Here is an 18,995-nt window from a genome sequence, read left to right as displayed (position 1 = left end):
GCAGCAAAAATCCACACAGTAACAGGAGTGGCACGATTTGTTTCGAACTTGGCCAGCTGGGTTCCAGCTTTTCTTCTACCAGTCTGATGTTTTATAAATCAAACCCTGGTTTTTCTTCTCTGACATCCTTTTTTTTTTTTTTTTTTTTGGCCAAATCTCGTGGTGTTTCGCAGAAATACGGAAAATTTCAAATGCAGTTGAGTATTCTTTTTTAAAATGCAGATTTTCAAAACATATTTTTTTTTCAGGTGGTCCTTTTTGTGTCTGGCTTGCTGAGTGTAAAAGTTGTTACCTGGATGAGCCTTCCCTCTGCTCCCGAGCGACACTGGGGCTGACAGCCACCCTGTGGCAGCCTCGTAGGGCCGCATTGTACATAAGCCCATGCAGCGTCCTCCTGTTTCCGGTGCGGTTTCTGCTTCGTTTTTATTTCAGAAAATAAACGTGATGTATTTCAAGAAGGTTCTTCACCGAGGAGCGAACAAACAGTAGCTAAATGTCTTGGTGTTTAAAGAGTAAATTATTCGTGGCTTTGCAAGTGGAGGAAGGGGAAGTGAGAGATGGGGCCCCAGCCCCTGCATGCCCTGCACCTGAGATGGGCCGAGAGCTACTTCGACTCCTGTGAAGGCTCAGCCAGCGTTGTAGCCTGAGGGAGGCCCTGCTGGGACCTTGCACTCTGGCCCTGCCTGTCCCAGGGCCTGTGGCACCTGCCACCATGGAAGGACCTTGGCCCAGGGCTGCATGTAAATATGAAACCCCTGCCATCAAGAGGGAAGGCACCGCCAGAGCCCTTGCCAAATCTCCTTTTCTCTCAGCCTCTGTTCGGTACCCGTATGTCCAAGGTCAGTGTGTGGGATCACAGCCAAGGACTTTAAGAGATGTACAGAGGGAAAGAGGAGCTGGTGATTGTATGAAAGTTAAAGATTGTCTACTTTAAGAAAATAAAATAACCTGAATGAGCTGAGCCTCGTGCTGCCGTGCTGTGAGTGTGAGCGGCTGACCTGCGAGACAGTGCCCAGAGACACCATCCAGGCCCAGCTTGCATTTTCCTCTCCCCTGATCCACACAGTCAGGCACAATCACTTTGAAATGAACATCAAGAATAAACAACCTTGGGGTGCCTGGGTGGCTCAGTTGGTTAAGCGACTGCCTTCCGCTCAGATCATGATCCTGGAGTCCTGGGATCAAGTTCCACATTGAGCTCCTTGCTCAGTGGGGAGCCTGCTTCTCCCTCTGACCCTGCCCCTTCTCATGCTCTCTCTCTCGCTCTCTCTCAAGTAAATAAATAAAATCTTAAAAAAAAAAAAAAAAGAACAAACAACCTCAAGTGAGGAAAGAAAGTGTAAGAGAAGGGAGCCCTGCCAGGCCCATGTGTCTGGAGGGGCTGAGGTTTGGGGGTGATGATGGCTCCAAGACCCTCGCCCAGCACTGCCCCAGGCTGCAGCATCCCCCACACCCCTCCTAGCCTAAAGACACCTCTGCCAGAGTACAGGAGGTGGACAGCCTGGAGGGTGCCAATAATGCCCAACCATGAGGGTGGGGTCCTGCAGGGGGTGAGGAGGAGGGGTCCCCCACCATCTCCCCATCTACTGACGCTGACTTGTGTGGTTAGGGGCATCTCCATGTGCTGGAGAGCACTAATTAGGAGTCGAGTAAGTTTGTTCACTCTGCACCAAGCGCCTTACACATTATTTTAACACCTGTACCACACAGCAGGTTGTCAGCTGTGACCCGTTTTACAGATGAGAAAAGGTGCTCAAGTCAAGGTCAAGGAGTGGTGGAGCAGAGAGGCAAGTGTTTCCCACAGCCTAGCCCTGCTCCTGGTCACTTTGCACCCAGACAGGGTCCCACAGGGAGGTGCAGAGCCACTCTGCACCTCCTCCTCAAATCCAGGACCTACACAAAGCTCTGAGTGAGGACCAGCAGGTGGGGAGATACACATTACAGGGACACAAGTACAGATCGGGCTCTCTCCCTCCCCCACCCCAAGCCCTCATGGGGAATCCCTTCACACCTTCCCACATCACCAAACAGCAAAAACCCAAGGGGACTTTTGTATAAGAAGAAATAGCGTGTGAGTTAAAATCTTGGGGACTTATTTTACGCTTTTAATGCCAACTGTGAAAAGAGCAGTAATTTCACCGTGAGCATCCTTCGCCCAAAAATACATAGCTAGAAGGAAAATAGGAGGATTCTGCCTTCTCTCCTGATGTGCTCGGGGTGGGAGGTGGCTTCCCTGGGCCAGCGCTCCCAGTTCCCGGAGCCCAGTCAGCCGACTCTCCCAGGGCCCCATCTCCACTGCAATCTGTCTGCACTGCATTTTTTTTTCCTTTTACACCTCTGTGATCTGCTACATGAACTGCCCCTCCCTGCCTCATTTCACTGACTCCTCTGACATGTATGTCTCCCATACTCTCCACTTCCACAACATTTCGGAGACCAAGTGCCTTTCATTTTTCATGTCGTACGTTGCCTATTTTTACTGAAGTGTAATTGACATTCCATCCTTTTAGTTTGAGGTATTCCCCTTAGTGATTCAGTACTTCAATATGTGTTATGAAATGATCCCCATGAGAAGTCTAGTCACCCTCTGTCTGTGCTGGTTCTTCCTCTGGTGGGCCTGCTACATCCCCCTTTTTCTCTGCTCATGATCCAGGTATGTCTTCCCCATGCTCGAGTCCAAGATGGCCTATCTCTTGGGGCCCAGCCCGCCGGGTGTTTGATGTCCCCTCTCTCCCACACTCCCCTGCATGAAGCACCCATGCCAGGGCAAGGTAGGAAGGGGCTCTGGCCCACCTTCTTCCTCCACTGTGCCCAGACCATACCCAGTATGGAGAAGTCACCTGCTAAGCTAAAGGTCCAGGAAAGGTCCACCATCAGGGTAGAGGAGAGCTCTACCCTGTGCAGGAGGAGCTGGCCCAGCCTCGCCATCTGCAGGTGACTAACAACAGCCCAGGTCCCACGATGCAGCCAAAGACTCCCTCTCCTAGGGCACACCTACCATGTGGGCTCTGGGGGATCGCCATCTGCCCCTATAGCTCTTGTGGTCACCTAAGACAGAGCAATGGGTCACTGACAATAATCCCAGCTCTTCACGGTGACTGCTCACCTCATGGCTCTGGGCTGAACCTGGTATGCAGTCATCTGATTCAATCCTCCCCAGCTCCTGAGAAGCCAAGATTACTGGCTCTGTTTTATAGAGGGGAAGGCAGAGACCTGGAGGGGGGATGACTTCCCAGCATCACACAGTCTAACGAGTGACCTGACCAGGCCTGGGTCCCCAGGGCCAGTGCTCCATCTGTCCACCCTCCCTGGAGCCCATGCAAGGCCCTGGCCATTTAGGACAAATGGGGATGGGGTGAGGGTCTGCTGCCTCAGGGGCAAGTGCCGGGAAGGGCCACAGTCCCCCATGAGGACAAGGGGGCCCCACCAAGGCTGGATGGCACCCTGGGCGTCGCCTAAGAGATAAGCTGGGTGAGGGGTTTCAGTGCTGATGTAGGTCCAAGGCCAGGGGCCAGCTGCTTCTGCCTAGCGCAGGCACCAGAAGGACTTGACCCGCTTTGTGTAATGAGCTGTCCTCAACTGCCTGGGAATATGAAAGCCTTGTGGAGAGGGCTGAGAAAGACTGCCTGCTCCAAGAGAGCCCAGAGGGATAGCTGCTGGGATGGTGACCTACCTTGACTGGGCCAGACAGGGAAAGGCTCTCCTGGCTGGAGAAGGCCAGTAGATGGGGAGGGTGAGAGGAGACAAGGCTTCAGGCAGGTGCACCAGGCTGGGAACCAGGTGGACAGAGTCACTGTTTGTGGGCATCATCCTTTGCTAAGTCTGGGAAGGGGGCACAGACTGTCAGGCTGAGGACATGCTTGGGGCCTGCCGCACCCTGTCCTGAAGGCAGGTGAGAAAGGACAGGCCCACCCCTCTAAGGCAGCCAGCTCCATCCCTGCATTCTGCAGTGTCAGAGCCAGGAGGAGCCGGGGTTGTTCCAGGCCACCTCCCCGGGCAGCCCCTGAAGAGAGAAAGGAGTGCAGCAGCTTATCTGCCCAAGACTGCCTGTCTGAGGCACACTGCAGAAAGGGGGAAAACACCGTGTTTTGCTTCTTCAGCAGACCCTCTCCCTAGGCTTCTGCCACTCCCACCCCTTCAGCTCCAAAGTCCCCCCACACCTCAAGATTCCCAAGATTGGAACTGCATCTGACAGCAAGCCCTGTCCCTCCCCAGGCCCACGGTGCTCCTGTCTGAGGCTGAGGAGCCAGTCTCCACAGGACAGGACTGAGCACAGCCTCTCTGCCTCCCTGGTGGGTGCTGGCCCCTGGGCAGGGAGGGGCACCTATTTTTACCCCCCACAGCCCCGTGCAAGCCAAGGCTGCCTACAGTGTGTCAGAGACAGAACAGTCCCTGCACCGTGCTGCTGCCACAACTGGACCAGCAGTTCAGAGCTCGGTCCAGACTCACAGGTGCACCCAGTCACCCTGGTTCCAGGCCACCATCAGAGGGCCCAAGGGGCCTGGGCTGTGGCCAGTGGAGCTGGTAGGGAGACACTTCTGGGGCCCTGTGCTATTCAGCTGCCTCCCAAAATCCAGTTACAGAAGAATCCTCGATTTTGACATCAGAGTTCTCTCCTGTAACGCCAGCCACAAAATAAGACCCGTTTCTGCGTGTGGTTAGCAGAAATGAGGGAGCAGACAGAGATTCCCCCAGAATTCCCAGCGGTCACTCAGGGCCCGCCTAGCAAGGAACCTGGGCTGGAGGCTTCTGCCTGGCATTTGCCTCTATAATCCTGCTTTCCCTTCGCCTGACTTGCAGCACCCCAGGGCCTGAGATAAGAGCCAGGCGGGGTCAGGCAGTCATCGGTCCTATGGCACCCCCTGCTGGTTACTCTGGGAAACCATACAGCTCGCCAGATCCCTCCAGGCCCAAGGACTCAAGAGGAGGACCTTCCCCCTTCCCCTGCAGGTATCTCATACTACGGAGGGACACGGACGGAGCAATTGAGGCAAAGTGGCTGGACCAGATCAAGGGCCCAACACGGTTGCTGAATTGATGAAGGAGGGAGGGAGCTAATTGCCGCAAATAACTAAAAAATGATCCTTTAAAATATGGCATAAAAGCTGCTAACACCAATATCTGTTGAGTGCAGAGGGTGCCTTTTGGCGTGGCAGCAGATAGAAAACCTGTACTGATGACCACCAGCCGGAGAGCCAGCTGAGCCCAGACTAAGGCCTCACACAGGCACCCAGACTCCCATGCACCGTGATAAAGCCGAAACTACTGCCCAAGATCACACACTGGTTAAAAGTACACCCATGAAGGAGATGCACCCACCCCACCCTGAGGCCCAGCGAGGACACCACCTGGGACACAGCCACACTGGCCACGCCAGAAGCCACAGTGCTCAGAGTCCCCCCAGGCAGACTTGTTGGGGCATCTGCCCTAGCCTATGTCTCTCTCTCCCCCCCAACCACTGCTACACATCCCTAACCAGAGTGTCCCAGGCCTCCCTTGCAGGCACAATGAGCAGCATCTAAGGAAGGCTGTGATACAGGGTGTGGCTTGCTCCTGGGGCCCCCGGTAAGGCTAGTGCCAACCACAGCCCCCCTACTCTTTGCGATGTGCCCAGTGCTTGTGGCTTCTAGAACAGTTTTGCAGGAAGGAGATAGAAGCAGGCCCTCCCCACCAGAACACAGATTACCATAGAGTTTTTGTAGCTAAGACCAGACTGGCAAGGGCTAGACAAGAAGACCTGTAAACAACAAACAAACAAACAAAAATCCAGGCCAGGTACCTTCACTAGCTAAATGTGAAAAGCAAAACACTTACACTTCTAGAACAAAACAGGGCAGAATATCTTCATGAACACTGAACACACACACACATACACACAGAGGGAAAGACTGATGAAACCTACTACATCCAAATGAAAAACTGCTGGGCTAATGAACAAACAGTGAAAAGCCACACAACAGCCCAGGAAATGTCATTTGCAATGTGTGCACATAGCCAACGAAGGATTGGAATCCACGATGAATGAAACGCTCCCTCAGATCAATAAGAAATAGAAAAACAACCCAACAGAATTCTCAGGCTCCAGGGAGGCACCCGGCAGGAGAGGTTCATGCGGGTGGCGCCAGGCAGAGGAAAGACGCCTCCTCTCCCAGCCACGGGGGATGGCAAAGCCATACGACAGTGCAACAGCACAGCACACCTCGAGGTTGCTGTTGAGGGTGCACAGCAGGCTCTCTCCTGCCTGGAGGAGGGAGGGCGGGGAAGCAGTGGCAGTATCCGGCCGAGGTGAAGGCCGTGCATCTCCTGCCTCCACAAGGATGCTGTCCTCCAGCAGAGGCCTTGGAGGGACTCCAGGAAAATCTGAGCAGGAACACTCGGGATCAGAAACAACCAGCCTGCCCCATGAGCCAACCAGGGGTAAGTGTATTGAATGTCAGCGTTACATTCAAACAGCAGAAAGGTATGCAACAGTTAAAACAGTCAAACAGAGCCTGTGACACGGCATGGCTAAATCTCAAAATTATAACATTAGGTTAAGTGGCAAGGGGATGCATTCAGCCAGATCCATTGGCATCGAGTTTTAAAACATGCTGGGTGAGATCTCTGTATGACTACATCCTTGGTAACATATAAAGACGTGTGTTAGGGATATAGTCAGAAATTACCGGGGACTCCAGGGAGGGCAGGAGAAAAGGTGCTGGGTGGGGAGGTTCACAGGGTGCTTGGACTATTTTTTTTTTTTAAATAAAACAAGCAAATGGGAAATACGGTGAAATGTTAAAACTTAGCAAAGCTGTGATGGTACCTGATGTTTACTCTCATTATCTCTGTATTTCTCCGAAGGCTTAAACAGATCGCAATAATTTAAGAGAGCTGGCTGGGAGCTCCACACCCCAAGAAGGAGCATTCCTGTGTGGTAAGCACAGGGCATTCATTTAGCTCAGCCCTGAGCGCCGGTGCTTCACAGACACCCCACTCTCCCAGTGGCCCTCAATCATGGCCTCAAGAGAGAACCAGCCAGGGTGCGTTTGAGAAAGTTACATGTGCCAGCTCCCAGAGACAGATCCTGTTAGCCTGGGATAGGGCCAGGGATAAGCGCGTCTTTCAAAAGACCACCAGAGGGTTCTGTCGTCTGGCCTAACGTGTTCCCTAACATCCAGTTTGGCCCAGCTGGAAGAAGTCTTGCTTCCCGGATGGGCAGCAATCCCGGGCCCCCAAGGGCTCCTCTCCTTTGCCTTACCTCGCTGAACCTCATCCCATTAGTCAGTTCTCTCTGGGCCCTCAACTCAGCGAGAGCTCGCGCATGGAGGTGAGTGTTTATGCCACGTTTCATGCAGGGCGATGTGCAACACGCTTGGCAAGCATCTTCTCACTTGCCCTCACTTCCCCATCCAGGGGCAGGCAAGGAACCAGGGGAAGGGCAGAGGGAACCCTGGGCCATCTCAATCCTGGGCTATGATGCCTTTTTGCCCACCTTTAACTTAAGTCACCCCCTTAAGGCCTTGATATCACGCCTCTCTGGATGAGCCCTTGTTTAAAAAAATGTTCATTGCACCACCTGACAGGGCAGACATGAACCTGATACAAATCTGAACCCTTTAGCTGCAGTGGTTGGGTGGCTGTCACCCTGGACTCTGCATCTAAATCAGCAGGAACGCTCAACCAAGGGGGACCTCCAGCCTGGTGGAGGAGGGGCAGGCTTTCTTTATTGCTTAAACATGCTATGGCACACTTCACAAATGAGGACATTTACAGGGCTATAATCATCAGGGAAACACAAATTAAAACCAAAATGAGACCAAACACCCACCCCCCAAAATAGCTAAAATAAAGAGCCAGGAAAGATCAAGTGTGTGTGAGGATCAAGGGTGTGTGCTGCTGGTGGGAGTGCAAACTGGTGTAAGTATTTTAGAAACCATCGGTGGTAGCTTCTAAAGCTGAACATAAAGCTGTCCTAGCCGCAGCAAGTCCCCTCCCAGGTATGTCTCAAAAGAAACGCATCTCTATACCCATCAAAAGACACTCACAAGAACGTTTATGGACATTCTGTTCTTGGTAGCCATTCGCTAGAAACAATTCAAGTGTCCGTTGGCAACAAAGTGGGTAAAGAAACTGTAGTGTACTCATATAATGTGAATACCATAGTCCAGCGCAAATTGTCAAAAATCATACATGGATCTCTGAGATAAAACGCTGAGCACAAAGAAAGCTAGAAACCAGATATTACAGGATGGATGTTTCCACTTAGGTAAAATTTAAGAAAAGGCATAAAACAACTTACAGTCTCATGTACAGGAGATACCGTTTCCCTTTGGGTGAGGGGTAGTAACTGGTCTGGGGCATGTGGGAAGTTTTTAGATTGGTGGCGAAGCTCTAGAAATTTCTCAGTCTGTGTGGTGATTCCATGGCATGTTCCTTAGTACAACTTAATAAAACGTTCATGTACGATTTGTGCCTTTTTGATATGTACGTTGTACCTTAGTAAAAGCATAACTTTTTTTTTTTTTAAACGCGCTCTAGACTGTGACCTGCAGCATGGCGCATGAGTGACCTAGAGTGGAGACCAAGGGGCCACCTGAGTGCCCACAGAGAGCCTACCTGAGGGCAGCTGGGCCACGTGCTTCAATGCCAGGTGCAGATTCTCTCGGCAGGCTACCTGAGGGTCGTTCAGCAGGTAGGACAAGGCAAGGAGGACATCGTGCTCTAAAAAGCCCTCTCTGGAGAAAAGAATTCAGATTTAGACACAGTTAAGACCATGCCCAGAGAGGATCCAGTAAGACCAAGGAGGAAGTTGCCCACCTGCAACAGGCATGGACCACATTCCTCTGGCTTCCAGGGAAAAGAGAAAGGCCAGAGGTGGGCAAGGCATTACACCATCCCTAGAGGCCATGAGAGCAGTGTGGCTTGTGTGCCAGTGGAAGGAACCACACGTTGGAATCACACAGCTCTTTCCCTTCCTTAGCTAGGACTCCAACTGCTCTGTGTGCCCCTGGATCCTTCCTTTCACTCTTGTGAGTGTCAGTCCTGTTATCTGTAAAATGGGGATGAGGCCGCAGAATCCCACAACTGACCTACCCTGAACTTCAGGGACCCACCCACCAGGGCACACACCCACCGATGCTCCAGGCTCTGCAAACGCTGTCCCTGGAAGCCCCTGCCTCTCCCCCGAGCTGAATGGGGGGCTTGCCAATAGCCAGGGGCTTGCCTCCAAGCCTATGTATGCCTGTTACGCTGCTTGTGATAATTATGTAAGTTAATTAACTATTAGATAAGCCAATTAGATGTGAGAAGAGGTTTGTTGGTTGGTTTGTTTTTTTAATTTCCTTATGAAAACAAAGTTGATTGCTTTGGGAAGACTCAAAAGTGAGTCTCAAAAAAAAAGTGACATGACTATAAATTCTAGAAGGCTTTTACATGCAGATTACTCCATTAATGTCTTTGAGTTCTCTGCTCTATTGGAAAGAAACCCAAGCTGCAAATTAGATGATGTTATAGGTGTGGTTTAAGCAAAAAAGAGATGATGGGAAACATCAACCAGTGGGTCCACACCCAAGAAGAGGTCTGGATGGCAAACCGGGATTGGCGAATGCCGAATTATTTGTGTCTGGGGTTAAAATGAACAGTTTAAAGGGAATGTACAATTTCTTCAATTGCTGGCTTTATGACTTTTTTTTTTTATAACTAACTAACTGCACATCTGTTGTGAGGGCTTCTGAGCTCATATGTCTCAGGGCTGAGCTCAGTGAGAACTCAGTGTGATGCCCTTGCCCGCCCAGGACCTAACACAGGAAGTGCCCAACCAATCGTGCTTATGCCATTGTGGGCCAGGATTTAACCTACAGTGAATTCTGAGTCATTCTGGGACAAGAAAATCCTAGCAGGGCCCCCAGGTTGCAGGGGACTTCCCTGACTGCCCATCATGAGAGGGCCTCTTCAGTCAGTTCCAGTCACCCACTCCCTGTCACTCCTGCTTTGTAAGGCTGGGGTGTTTGCCTTGAGGGCATCTGCCTCCCTCACCCACAAGCGAGCAAGAGGTAGGCCAGGGCAGCTAGGCCTCCTGGAAGGCTCTCCCGTTTGCCGGCTGTTATACCGACAGACTCCTCAAGGTGACAAGACATCAAGCCTTAGGCTGCTGCCCCCATCCTCTCTTCCTGTTGCTGCCTGTATGGGTACAAGAGGTACAAAAGTTTCCACATGACCAGTTACTTAGAGCTTGCCAGGCTCCACAAGCTACTGGCTTTAAGTTATAGGCTCACCACAGAACTCAGGCAAACTCCAGAAATCAGCCTCTGTTACTTTGGGCCCTTTGCATTCTTTGTCTACTGTGCTATGGTGGAGCAAGCCACGGTTTGGGAACCCTGGACCCTGGTATCTTCGTTCTCCTCCCCACACCTGGAGGTCGCAGTGGGAGGGATGGCAGATGCTGAAGGACTGTGCAGGCCAGGCCAGAGCAGGTCCTTGGTCAGTGATATTTGCTTCACTGAGTGTCACCCCATCCAATCCTGCTACCGTGGCCATGTCCAGGAATCCGCACCCCCCCCAACCTCCTCCTGCCACGAAACAAACTGACAAGCACCCCCACTAGGCTCACAATTTCCTTGCACCTGCCCAAGCTCCAGGCACCTCTCCCCACAGTGTCCGTCAGCCCTTGTGGGCTAACCATTTAATGTCCACATCAGGTCAGAGAGAGAAAAGAGGAGCAGGAAGAATGAGAGGCTCTTCAGTCCTCGATGCTTCTAAGTATTAAGGCACTCGCCCTGGGTCTGTCTCAGGTAAGCACAGCAACACATTTAACCCCCTGCTGCCATGAGCAGGTGCAGACGAGGACAATGAGGTACAGAGAGCTTGGGGAGAGGCGGGACTGAGCAAAATTACATTTCGTGAGATGCCCTGACACCCCTGAAAGGATCTCCAGCTTCTACAAAGAGGCATCTGTTGTTTACATCAAAGCAGCTGGAAGACAGTGAGCACCCTGCCCTTGATTCCTTCTTTCTGGGTGCTTGCACCATGGGCAGCAGCACCTGGGCAGGGCTCCAGGGCTGTTTGTGATCTCAAGGCTGTTTGTAGCACCAAGTAAAACTAGTCATCCCAGGTCAAGAGTATGAACTGAACAGATATGAGAAAGCACCTCCACCCTCCCCTCGACACACACACAGACTGACAGACAAAAATTCAGGGATTCAAGGTCATCCAAGGGCCTGCCACCCAGGGGAGGGGTGTGGCTCCCAAGCATGACATGGGTTTCCAGAGACAGCTGCCCACCTGCCCACGTTATGGGTCGCCATGATGTGGAGCACCTCGGTGGTCTTTATCCGCACCATGTCATTGCTGTCCTTCAGCAAAGCTTTCAGGCTCTCCAGGCAGCCTACAAGGCACAAAAATCTTTGAACATTTACTAGTCTCAGAAATCAACTCACCCGGAAGTCAACAAGTGAGCCAGTGTTGGGCAACAAGAGACTACTGCTGCTTTGGGGGCTGGGGGAATAGTGTCAGTTGCGAAGTAGTTTCAACTCACCCAAGGGGTCTCTGTGTGCCAGAAAGGCTCGCACAGGGGACTGTGTTATCTAACTCCCTGCACGTTTCCAAACAATGCCTTGTGTCTCGGTCCACTGCAGGATTAAGAAAATGGCCTTTGCATTTGGGGAGACTGAGGGTCAAATTCTCACCCCTGTCCCAAAGTGGTCATGTACTCTTTTTTTTTTTTTTTTTTTAATTTATTTGTCAGAGAGAGAGTGGGAGAGAGAGTGAGCGAGCATAGGCAGAGGCAGAGGGAGAAGCAGGCTTCCCGCCAAGCAAGGAGCCCGATGTGGGACTCAATCCCAGGATGCTGGGATCATGACCTGAGCTGAAGGCAGCTGCTTAACCAACTGAGCCACCCAGGCGTCCCCATGTACTCTTGAATAGGTCACACCTAGGAATGCCAGGTTGTGCAAATAAAAATCCAGCTTTATTTATTGATCTGGCAACCCTAGCCTTGTACCCCTCCTCTGAACCTCCAGTTTTCTTATCTGTCAGTTTTCTTATCTTCCCTCCCAAGGCAGGTGCTATCAGAATTAAGGTAACATAGAAAAAAAAAAGATAACATAGGCAGTGCACCTGGGTGGTGCTGGCCCAGAGTCAGGCTTATTAAACAGCGACTCTTAGTACTGAAGTTCCACCCAGTGTCCTAGGCCCTGGTTCTAGGAACCACAGCCAAATCTGGAATCAACTGGCCCTTCAGTACTAAGGCTGGAGGGAGAAGCAGCAATTTGTCCATCATGTGCCTCATCTGGGAAACGTGTGACCATGTCATGAAAATCACCTCAAGACTTATTTTGATAATTAGCAGAGTGGGAAACAAGGGACATAGTTCCCAGATACATGTGTGGTTTTAGTAAGGTGCAGGCCATCTTTTGTGACAGTCTCATGGATGAGATAGATAAACAGCACTGTTTGGTGGATCTGTGGCCACCTGGTTGAGCCATAGCAGAGGGGACAGACTTGTGGCTCTCGGTGGGATGCTGGTGTGTCTGAGCAAGGACAGACTGACAAACCCAGAGGGACACGGTGAAGGGGCCAGGTCACCTTAGCCCCTCCCACTTCTGGCCACTGTGTCTGTCCATCCAGACCCCAGTCATGGTCACCTGGGCTGTGACACACTCACCTATGTCGATGGCCACGTAGACATGCTCAGGGTCGTGCATGAGGTCACAGAGAGCCATGAGGGCTTTCTGCCTCGTCAGCAGGTCCTCCGACTGCAGCTCTTCGTTGAGCTTGGGCAGGGCCCGACAGCCATAGGCAATGGAGGCCTGGGTAGGGTTGATGTCAGGGGGCAGGTACATGGAGATCCGGGCATGGGCCATCCTTCCACGCCTACAGAGGGCAGCTCTCTAGCTCTCAAAACAAAAGCACTGCAGAACCACTGATTAAGAGAAATCAAAAAGGTGTCATTATTACCACCGGGATTTAGAAGCTACTTCTCATTTGATCCTCGAAACTGTAATGGCAGTCAGGTGGGTATCTTTACTTTCTTTCTTTCTTTTTTTTTTTTTTTTAAGATTTTATTTATTTGTTTGAGGGAGAGAGAGCGAGAGAGAAGGAGGAGAGGGAGAAGCAGGCTCCCCGCTGAGCAGGGAGCCCGATGTGGGGCTTGATCCCAGGACCCTGAGATCATGACCTGAGCCGAAGGCAGACAAACAACCGACTGAGCCACTCAGGCACCCCCTTTACTTTCATTTTATGGTTTAGCAAACTGAGGCTGAGAGCAATGAAGGAATCTGCTCAAGGTCACAATAAAGGTAAATAGCAGCCCAAATTGCAAACTCCAGTGCTCTCCCATGCTTAATGAAAGAGGGACCACCAATGCTTTACAGGCTGGTCCTTGGGTCAAAGGCACCAAAGAGACAAAACGAACCAAACCAGCAAACACGAATATGGTCACCACAGGTTGTGCTTATCTTATGCCAGCAACACCTAGTATCTAACTCAACTACTCCAGGATTTGTGTTATCCCAATCTTACAAAGGAAGTAGTTGAGGTCTGAGGGTAAGAGATGGCTTCAGGTTATGGAACTGATAAGGCCAGGAGCCAATGTTCAAATCCAGGTCTAGTTCATTCATCCATCAGGGACCCATATTCAGATGCTGCTTCTCCTTCTTTTTTTTTTTTTTTTTTTTAGTATTTTTTATTATGCTCAGTTAGCCACCGTATAGTATAGTATTCAGATTCTTCTGACACATCCACAGAAAAAGGGATTAAGCTTAAAGTGTGATATAATTTTATTACACACATACACACTTGGAGTGACTGTAGGTGGTGTGGCTCGGTATAGCTGACCCTTGAACAACACAGGTGTGAAATGCACGGGTCCATTTACACATGGATTTTTTATAAAACGGTACTTTTTTTACACAATACACTTTGCAAATAAATATTTTTTACATAACTACTGAACGTATTCTCTCCCTGATACCTCTCTTAATAACATTTTTTTTAAATCTAGCTTCCTTTATTGTGAGAATATAGTATAGTATACAATAAATATAACATAACATACGTGGTCATTGACAGTTTATGTTATCGGTAAGGCTTCTGGTCAACAATGGGCTTAGTAATAGTTAAGAAGGGAGTCAAAAGTTATAAGTGGATTTTAGATTGTGGGGGAAGGGTAGTGTTGGCACTCCCAACCCCTATGTTGTTCGAGGGTCAACTGTAATTAAGAACGGGGTCAGACCTAGGCCATGGGTGGCCCTTGACAAGTTGCTTCTTCTATCTGTGTCTTTCTACTGCTGCAAAAGGGAAGTGATAAGAGCACCTCCTTCCTTCCCTGCCAGAGTGGTTATAGGAACTGCTGCTACCCAGGAGCCTGCCACAGCAGTCTCTGGCTTTGTCCTCTGTGGCTACAGTTACGGTGGTGGTGGTTCCTGCAATTAGTCCCAGTGACAGTCCCAGCCCTGTAGGAATGCTCAGCTTCGGTAAAGGAGGTGAGCCTGACTCTGATTCTGGGCACCAGGTGACCGCCCGGGGCAAGAGGAGAGGGGCCCTGGCTAAGAGGGACGAGGCCTTTCCTGGGCTCTCCGAGCTAGGAGTAGTGGGTGCTAGGGACAGAGTCCTGCCCTCTTCTAAGGAGCATGGTTAGGGAGGAAGAGAGCCCGGTGTGAACAGGAAGGGGTGAATCTGGGGACCCCCCTGTTCCCTCTGGCGGCCGCTGGCTCACCTGCCTCAGCCCGCGGTCCCGGAAGCGCTCGCCCGTTGCCAGGCGACCGGTTGCCAGGCTACCCCACGGCGTCCGCAGCTCCCACCGCGCAGGCGCGAAGGGCCCCGGGCCGGAACCAGCTGTAAAGTGGGGACAATGATGCTTTACAGGGTTACGGTGAAGAACAAAGGCGGCTCAGCTTTGTTCATGGTACAGAAGGGAAGCGAAGTGACTGTACTCTGAATTGAACCCTGCATGCCTTTAATCCTCAGAGTAAACTCGGGAAGTGATAACATCCAGTTTACCAACAAACTTAAGAAAGGTTCAGTAGCTTCCCCTAAATTACCCTGGTCTGATCCCTGGACTGTCTAGCCCTGGCTCATGCTCCTTGATGTGCAATCTGATTACCTGCTAATGACACAGATCAGCCCCGCAGTGGAGTAAATACACTGCTGGCTGGAGCAATTGCTCTTGAAAGCAAGCCAGACCCAGCCATCACCTGCATAAAACCCTCCCATGGCTTTCCCCTGGTCTCAGGACAGAGTCCAAACTCCTAGCCTGCTACTTAAGGCCCTGGGTCATGGCCTCCTTCAGCCATGCTGGATTCTTTTAATTTCCCGAATGGACAACTCTTTCCTGCAGGCTGAGATGCTTGTAACACTAACCACTTCTTTGCCCTTCAAGACGCAGCTCGGTGTACACTTCCTCCATGGATCCTGTCCTCTCCCCAACTCCAAAATAGTAAATAATCCCATAATTTAATTATCCCACAGGCACACTTCCTCCTCTAATTCTCTATTTCTGTTTCCCCCAGCACACTCCAACTTCCCGGATGATGGAGGCCTTGTCAGTCCTGTTTACTTGCCTTTCCAGTGCCGGGAATATACTAGAAGTTTCAGTCAATGTAGCATAAACGAATGGTTAATGGACTTGAATCAAGATTTGTAATCTACAAAGCACTTTCACCAACTTGTGTGATCTTCACAAAGAACCTTGAAGTTGATAGTCACATCCATTTTATAGCTGAGTAAACTGAGGCACAGGAAGAGGTAGAGCAACTCACGTAAGTCCACCCCCTAAGCCTGCAGCCTTAGCACTGAAACTTAACTAACAAAGGCACCAGGTATTAGCCTCCAGCACAATTAGCTTTGGAATGAAGATCACTACTCTGATCTGTGTACCCAGGATCCCATATTGTGATGAGGAGATCTGCCCCTACTGTGGTTCTTCAAAGGACCTAGTTATAAAGGATCTCTAACCCAGAGCCTCCTAGCTTTTTTAGGAAGATGGTGTGGAGAGCGCTGGAGTAGGAGTCAGGAAATCTGGTTTTGAATTCTAGTTCTAACTCACTAGGCAAATTCTTTTGATTTTGTGAGCCTTGGGTGCCTTATCTGTGAAATTAGGGAGCCGAATCGAGTAGGTACTCAAAGCTGGGAACCCTGGGCCTCTCAGAATCTGGTTAGAGTCCTTTTTTTTTTTTTTTTAAATTACCCTTCAGTTTTATTATTTTCCAATCTCTTTTTGTTAACTTTTAAAGATACACAAAACATTATATAGGTATATATGTTAATTATGAAACATAAAAATATAATAACTATGTGTGAATTCACCACCAAGAACATTCTGAATGCCTGCATCCTCTTCCCCATCCTATAGCCCATCTTCCTCTCCAAAGCTAACTACTCTCTCATTTTATGATTACACAGTCTTACAAGTGCCTCTAGAGGCCATCTAGCCCACATGCCTCACTCTTCAAACAGAAACTAGGTTATAGGAGCTCAGCGACAGGTCAGCTTTTAAACAGCCATTAATTACAGAAATTAATTTTATAAAATGAGCTCTAGAAGCCAGGCATATGATATTCAGGCATCATTAGTTTCAGAACTATGCAGACTAAGGTTGATGAACAGTAGGCCACTGCAGGGGACTGGACTCCAATCAAAGGCCAATGGTGCAGCAAAAGTTCTTACGCCATGATTGCTGAGAGGAGGAGGTGTCTGTGGGAGAGACTTGAAGGACGAAAGCACGCCAAAATACATCAAGGCTGACCTGGCAAGGCCAGAGATAGGGAGATGTTATTTATCATCTGTGTTCCAAATTGTTTATTTTCATTTGAGTTATTTATTGAATAAGCAATATATGCCCATAGAGGAAAATCTAGAATATGAAAGTAAAATGTCTCTGTCCCTCCTCAGTCCCCAGCCAACAGGTTGTCCTGACCTGTAATAACCACCACTGGTATCTTTACAGAGCTAAGCTAAACTTATGCAAGTAAATATGATTCATTTACTTTTTATTGTAGCAGCATACTTCAGTGTTCTCTACCTTTTTTTAAAAAATTTAATATTCACTCACTCCCTTAACATTCACTCAATGTCTGCTATGCCCAGGCACTGTTTGACCCATGCCTTACATGGATGAAATAAACACGAACACCCCTGCTCTTGCTGCAGCCAGTGGGGGGAGATAGACAACCAACATAAACGACAAGTTTTATAGTATGTTAGAAAATAGTAGGTGCCTGGGAGAAACAGAGCGGAATAAGGGGTTGGGAGGATGTTACAATTGTAAATAGGCTGTTTTGGGGAGGCCTCATCTAGTGGTGTTATCTAAGCAAATGTGAAGGGGAAGGAGGCGAGCAATGTGAAGATCTGGGGAAAAAACATTCCAGGCTTAGAGAACAGCCAGTGCAAACACCCCGGTGCCTGGTGTGTTGCAGGAACAAGGAGGCCAGTGGAGCCTGTGTGGGATGTGGGGATGAAGATGAGAGGAAATAAGGCCAGAGCAAATTACATGAAACCTCTTGGGCCATTGTAGGGATTTATTAATCTGAAAAAGATGAGGAGGCATTGGGCGGTTTGGAGCCAAAGATTGCCGGTGATCTGATCTGTTTTAACAGGAGGAGCCCTGGGGCGCTGAACTGGGAATAGGTTTAACGGCAAGGGTAAAGGCAAGGCGACCAGTTGGAGGGAGAGATGATGGTTTGGACAAGGGCAATACCAGTGGAAGGGGCGGGCGGTAAGAGGATACTGGACAAATTTTCAGGATAGAAACTACTGGATTTACTGATAAATCAGATACGGGTTGTGAGAAAAAGGAGTCAAGGGATCTTGGAGATCCCCCATACCAATATATAAAGAAAAACACGAACTATTTAGACAACCAGAAAAAATCGTACTTAATATTATGAAAATAAATATTTAAACACCTCACGTAATCCCTACCCGTTCGATTAAACTACCACCTTTCCCATGGAAGCTGGGTGCGAGAGTCTCTCCACCCCGCCCCCGCCCCTGGGGCCCTGGCCCCGCCTCCTGGCCGCCCTGCCCCCGCCCACCACCCACCTGCCCGATCCCGCCTTCGTTACCATGGTGATCGCCGGCCGTGGCGCAATGTCTTGGAAGAGCCTGCTGCTCCCCCAAGAGGCTCCGGTTGCTACGGTGACCGCCCTTCCGAACCACGTGTGGGACTCTTTCCGCTGGGAGCCCCGCCCAGACCCCTGTCCCCGACGCCCGGGATTCGTCAGATGTCGGCGGGTCCCGCGGGGCGCTAGTTACTATGGTGATCGCAGCCACTGGCCCCGCCAGACCAGGCCGTGCAGCTTCCAGAGCCTTTGCAACCTCCGCGGGTGAGTCCGCCGCCCACTCTGTCCCCCCTTAGTGCGCACCGCTGCGACCCTGTCCCGGAGGCCCTGCTTGGGAGGGCGTCACGGTCTGCAGCCCTGGGGCCTCCTCATTTCCTGAGCGCCTGCCCTGGGTCAGACCCGTCCTGAAGGAGAACGGGGTCAGGTCCGGGAGGACGATAGGCCTGGTTAAGGACTTGGCCAAGTCCACCCTAGCAGGAAGAGGAGGAGGACAGGAGACGCAGGGCTGCAGAATAGGGGTGAAGGGGCCAGGCGTTGGGTGCGGTGAAGCGACAGGGGGAAATGCCTGTGGGCTGAAACCTAAGGCCCCTCACCCACCCAGAGCCTTCAGACTTCGGAGGCTAAGAGCAAGGGACCACTCCAATTCCGACTCCTCCCCCTGGGCTGTGGTGATGCACAGCTTGGCATTTGTGGTAAGGTCGGAGAGGGGCCACTCCTGGTTAGACACCTGGCAGGAGGAGACCCAGGTCTCCCCGACTTCTAGGCAGGGCGGGGAAAGCTGGGTCCTGTCCATGCCCACACCAGCCAAACTGCCTGCAGATGGAAAGATATGGCCTCTGGCCAGTTTCCCTGATGGAGAAAGGCGTGGATCCGTGTTTATAGCTACTGAGTCCCCAGGGATTTGTGTGGCTCCCTAACTCTTTGTCCCCTGGTTGGTCCACAGGACACTCTGCAAGG

The 18,995-nt window shown here is 50.7% G+C and overlaps 1 protein-coding gene across 1 annotated transcript in view; it reads right to left on the bottom strand.

Annotated features, from left to right (window-relative positions):
- RSPH14 (radial spoke head 14 homolog) overlaps positions 1 to 12,842 on the bottom strand; it is a gene marked incomplete at both ends in the record, with an annotated part of 74,839 nt that extends 61,997 nt beyond the window's left edge. The window contains 3 exons of the mRNA XM_080821843.1: positions 8,599 to 8,717; positions 11,263 to 11,365; positions 12,644 to 12,842. Of these exons, the coding sequence (XP_080677969.1) occupies positions 8,599 to 8,717; positions 11,263 to 11,365; positions 12,644 to 12,842 (421 nt within the window). The remainder of the gene's footprint in view (positions 1 to 8,598; positions 8,718 to 11,262; positions 11,366 to 12,643) is intronic.
- Positions 12,843 to 18,995: the final 6,153 nt, after the last annotated feature.

This window comes from Martes martes, assembly GCF_963455335.1.
Source record: "Martes martes genome assembly, chromosome: 13".
Lineage (NCBI taxonomy): Eukaryota > Metazoa > Chordata > Mammalia > Carnivora > Mustelidae > Martes > Martes martes.
The sequence above is the reverse complement of the archived record's forward strand: the minus strand, read 5'-3'. Positions and strand labels throughout refer to the sequence as shown.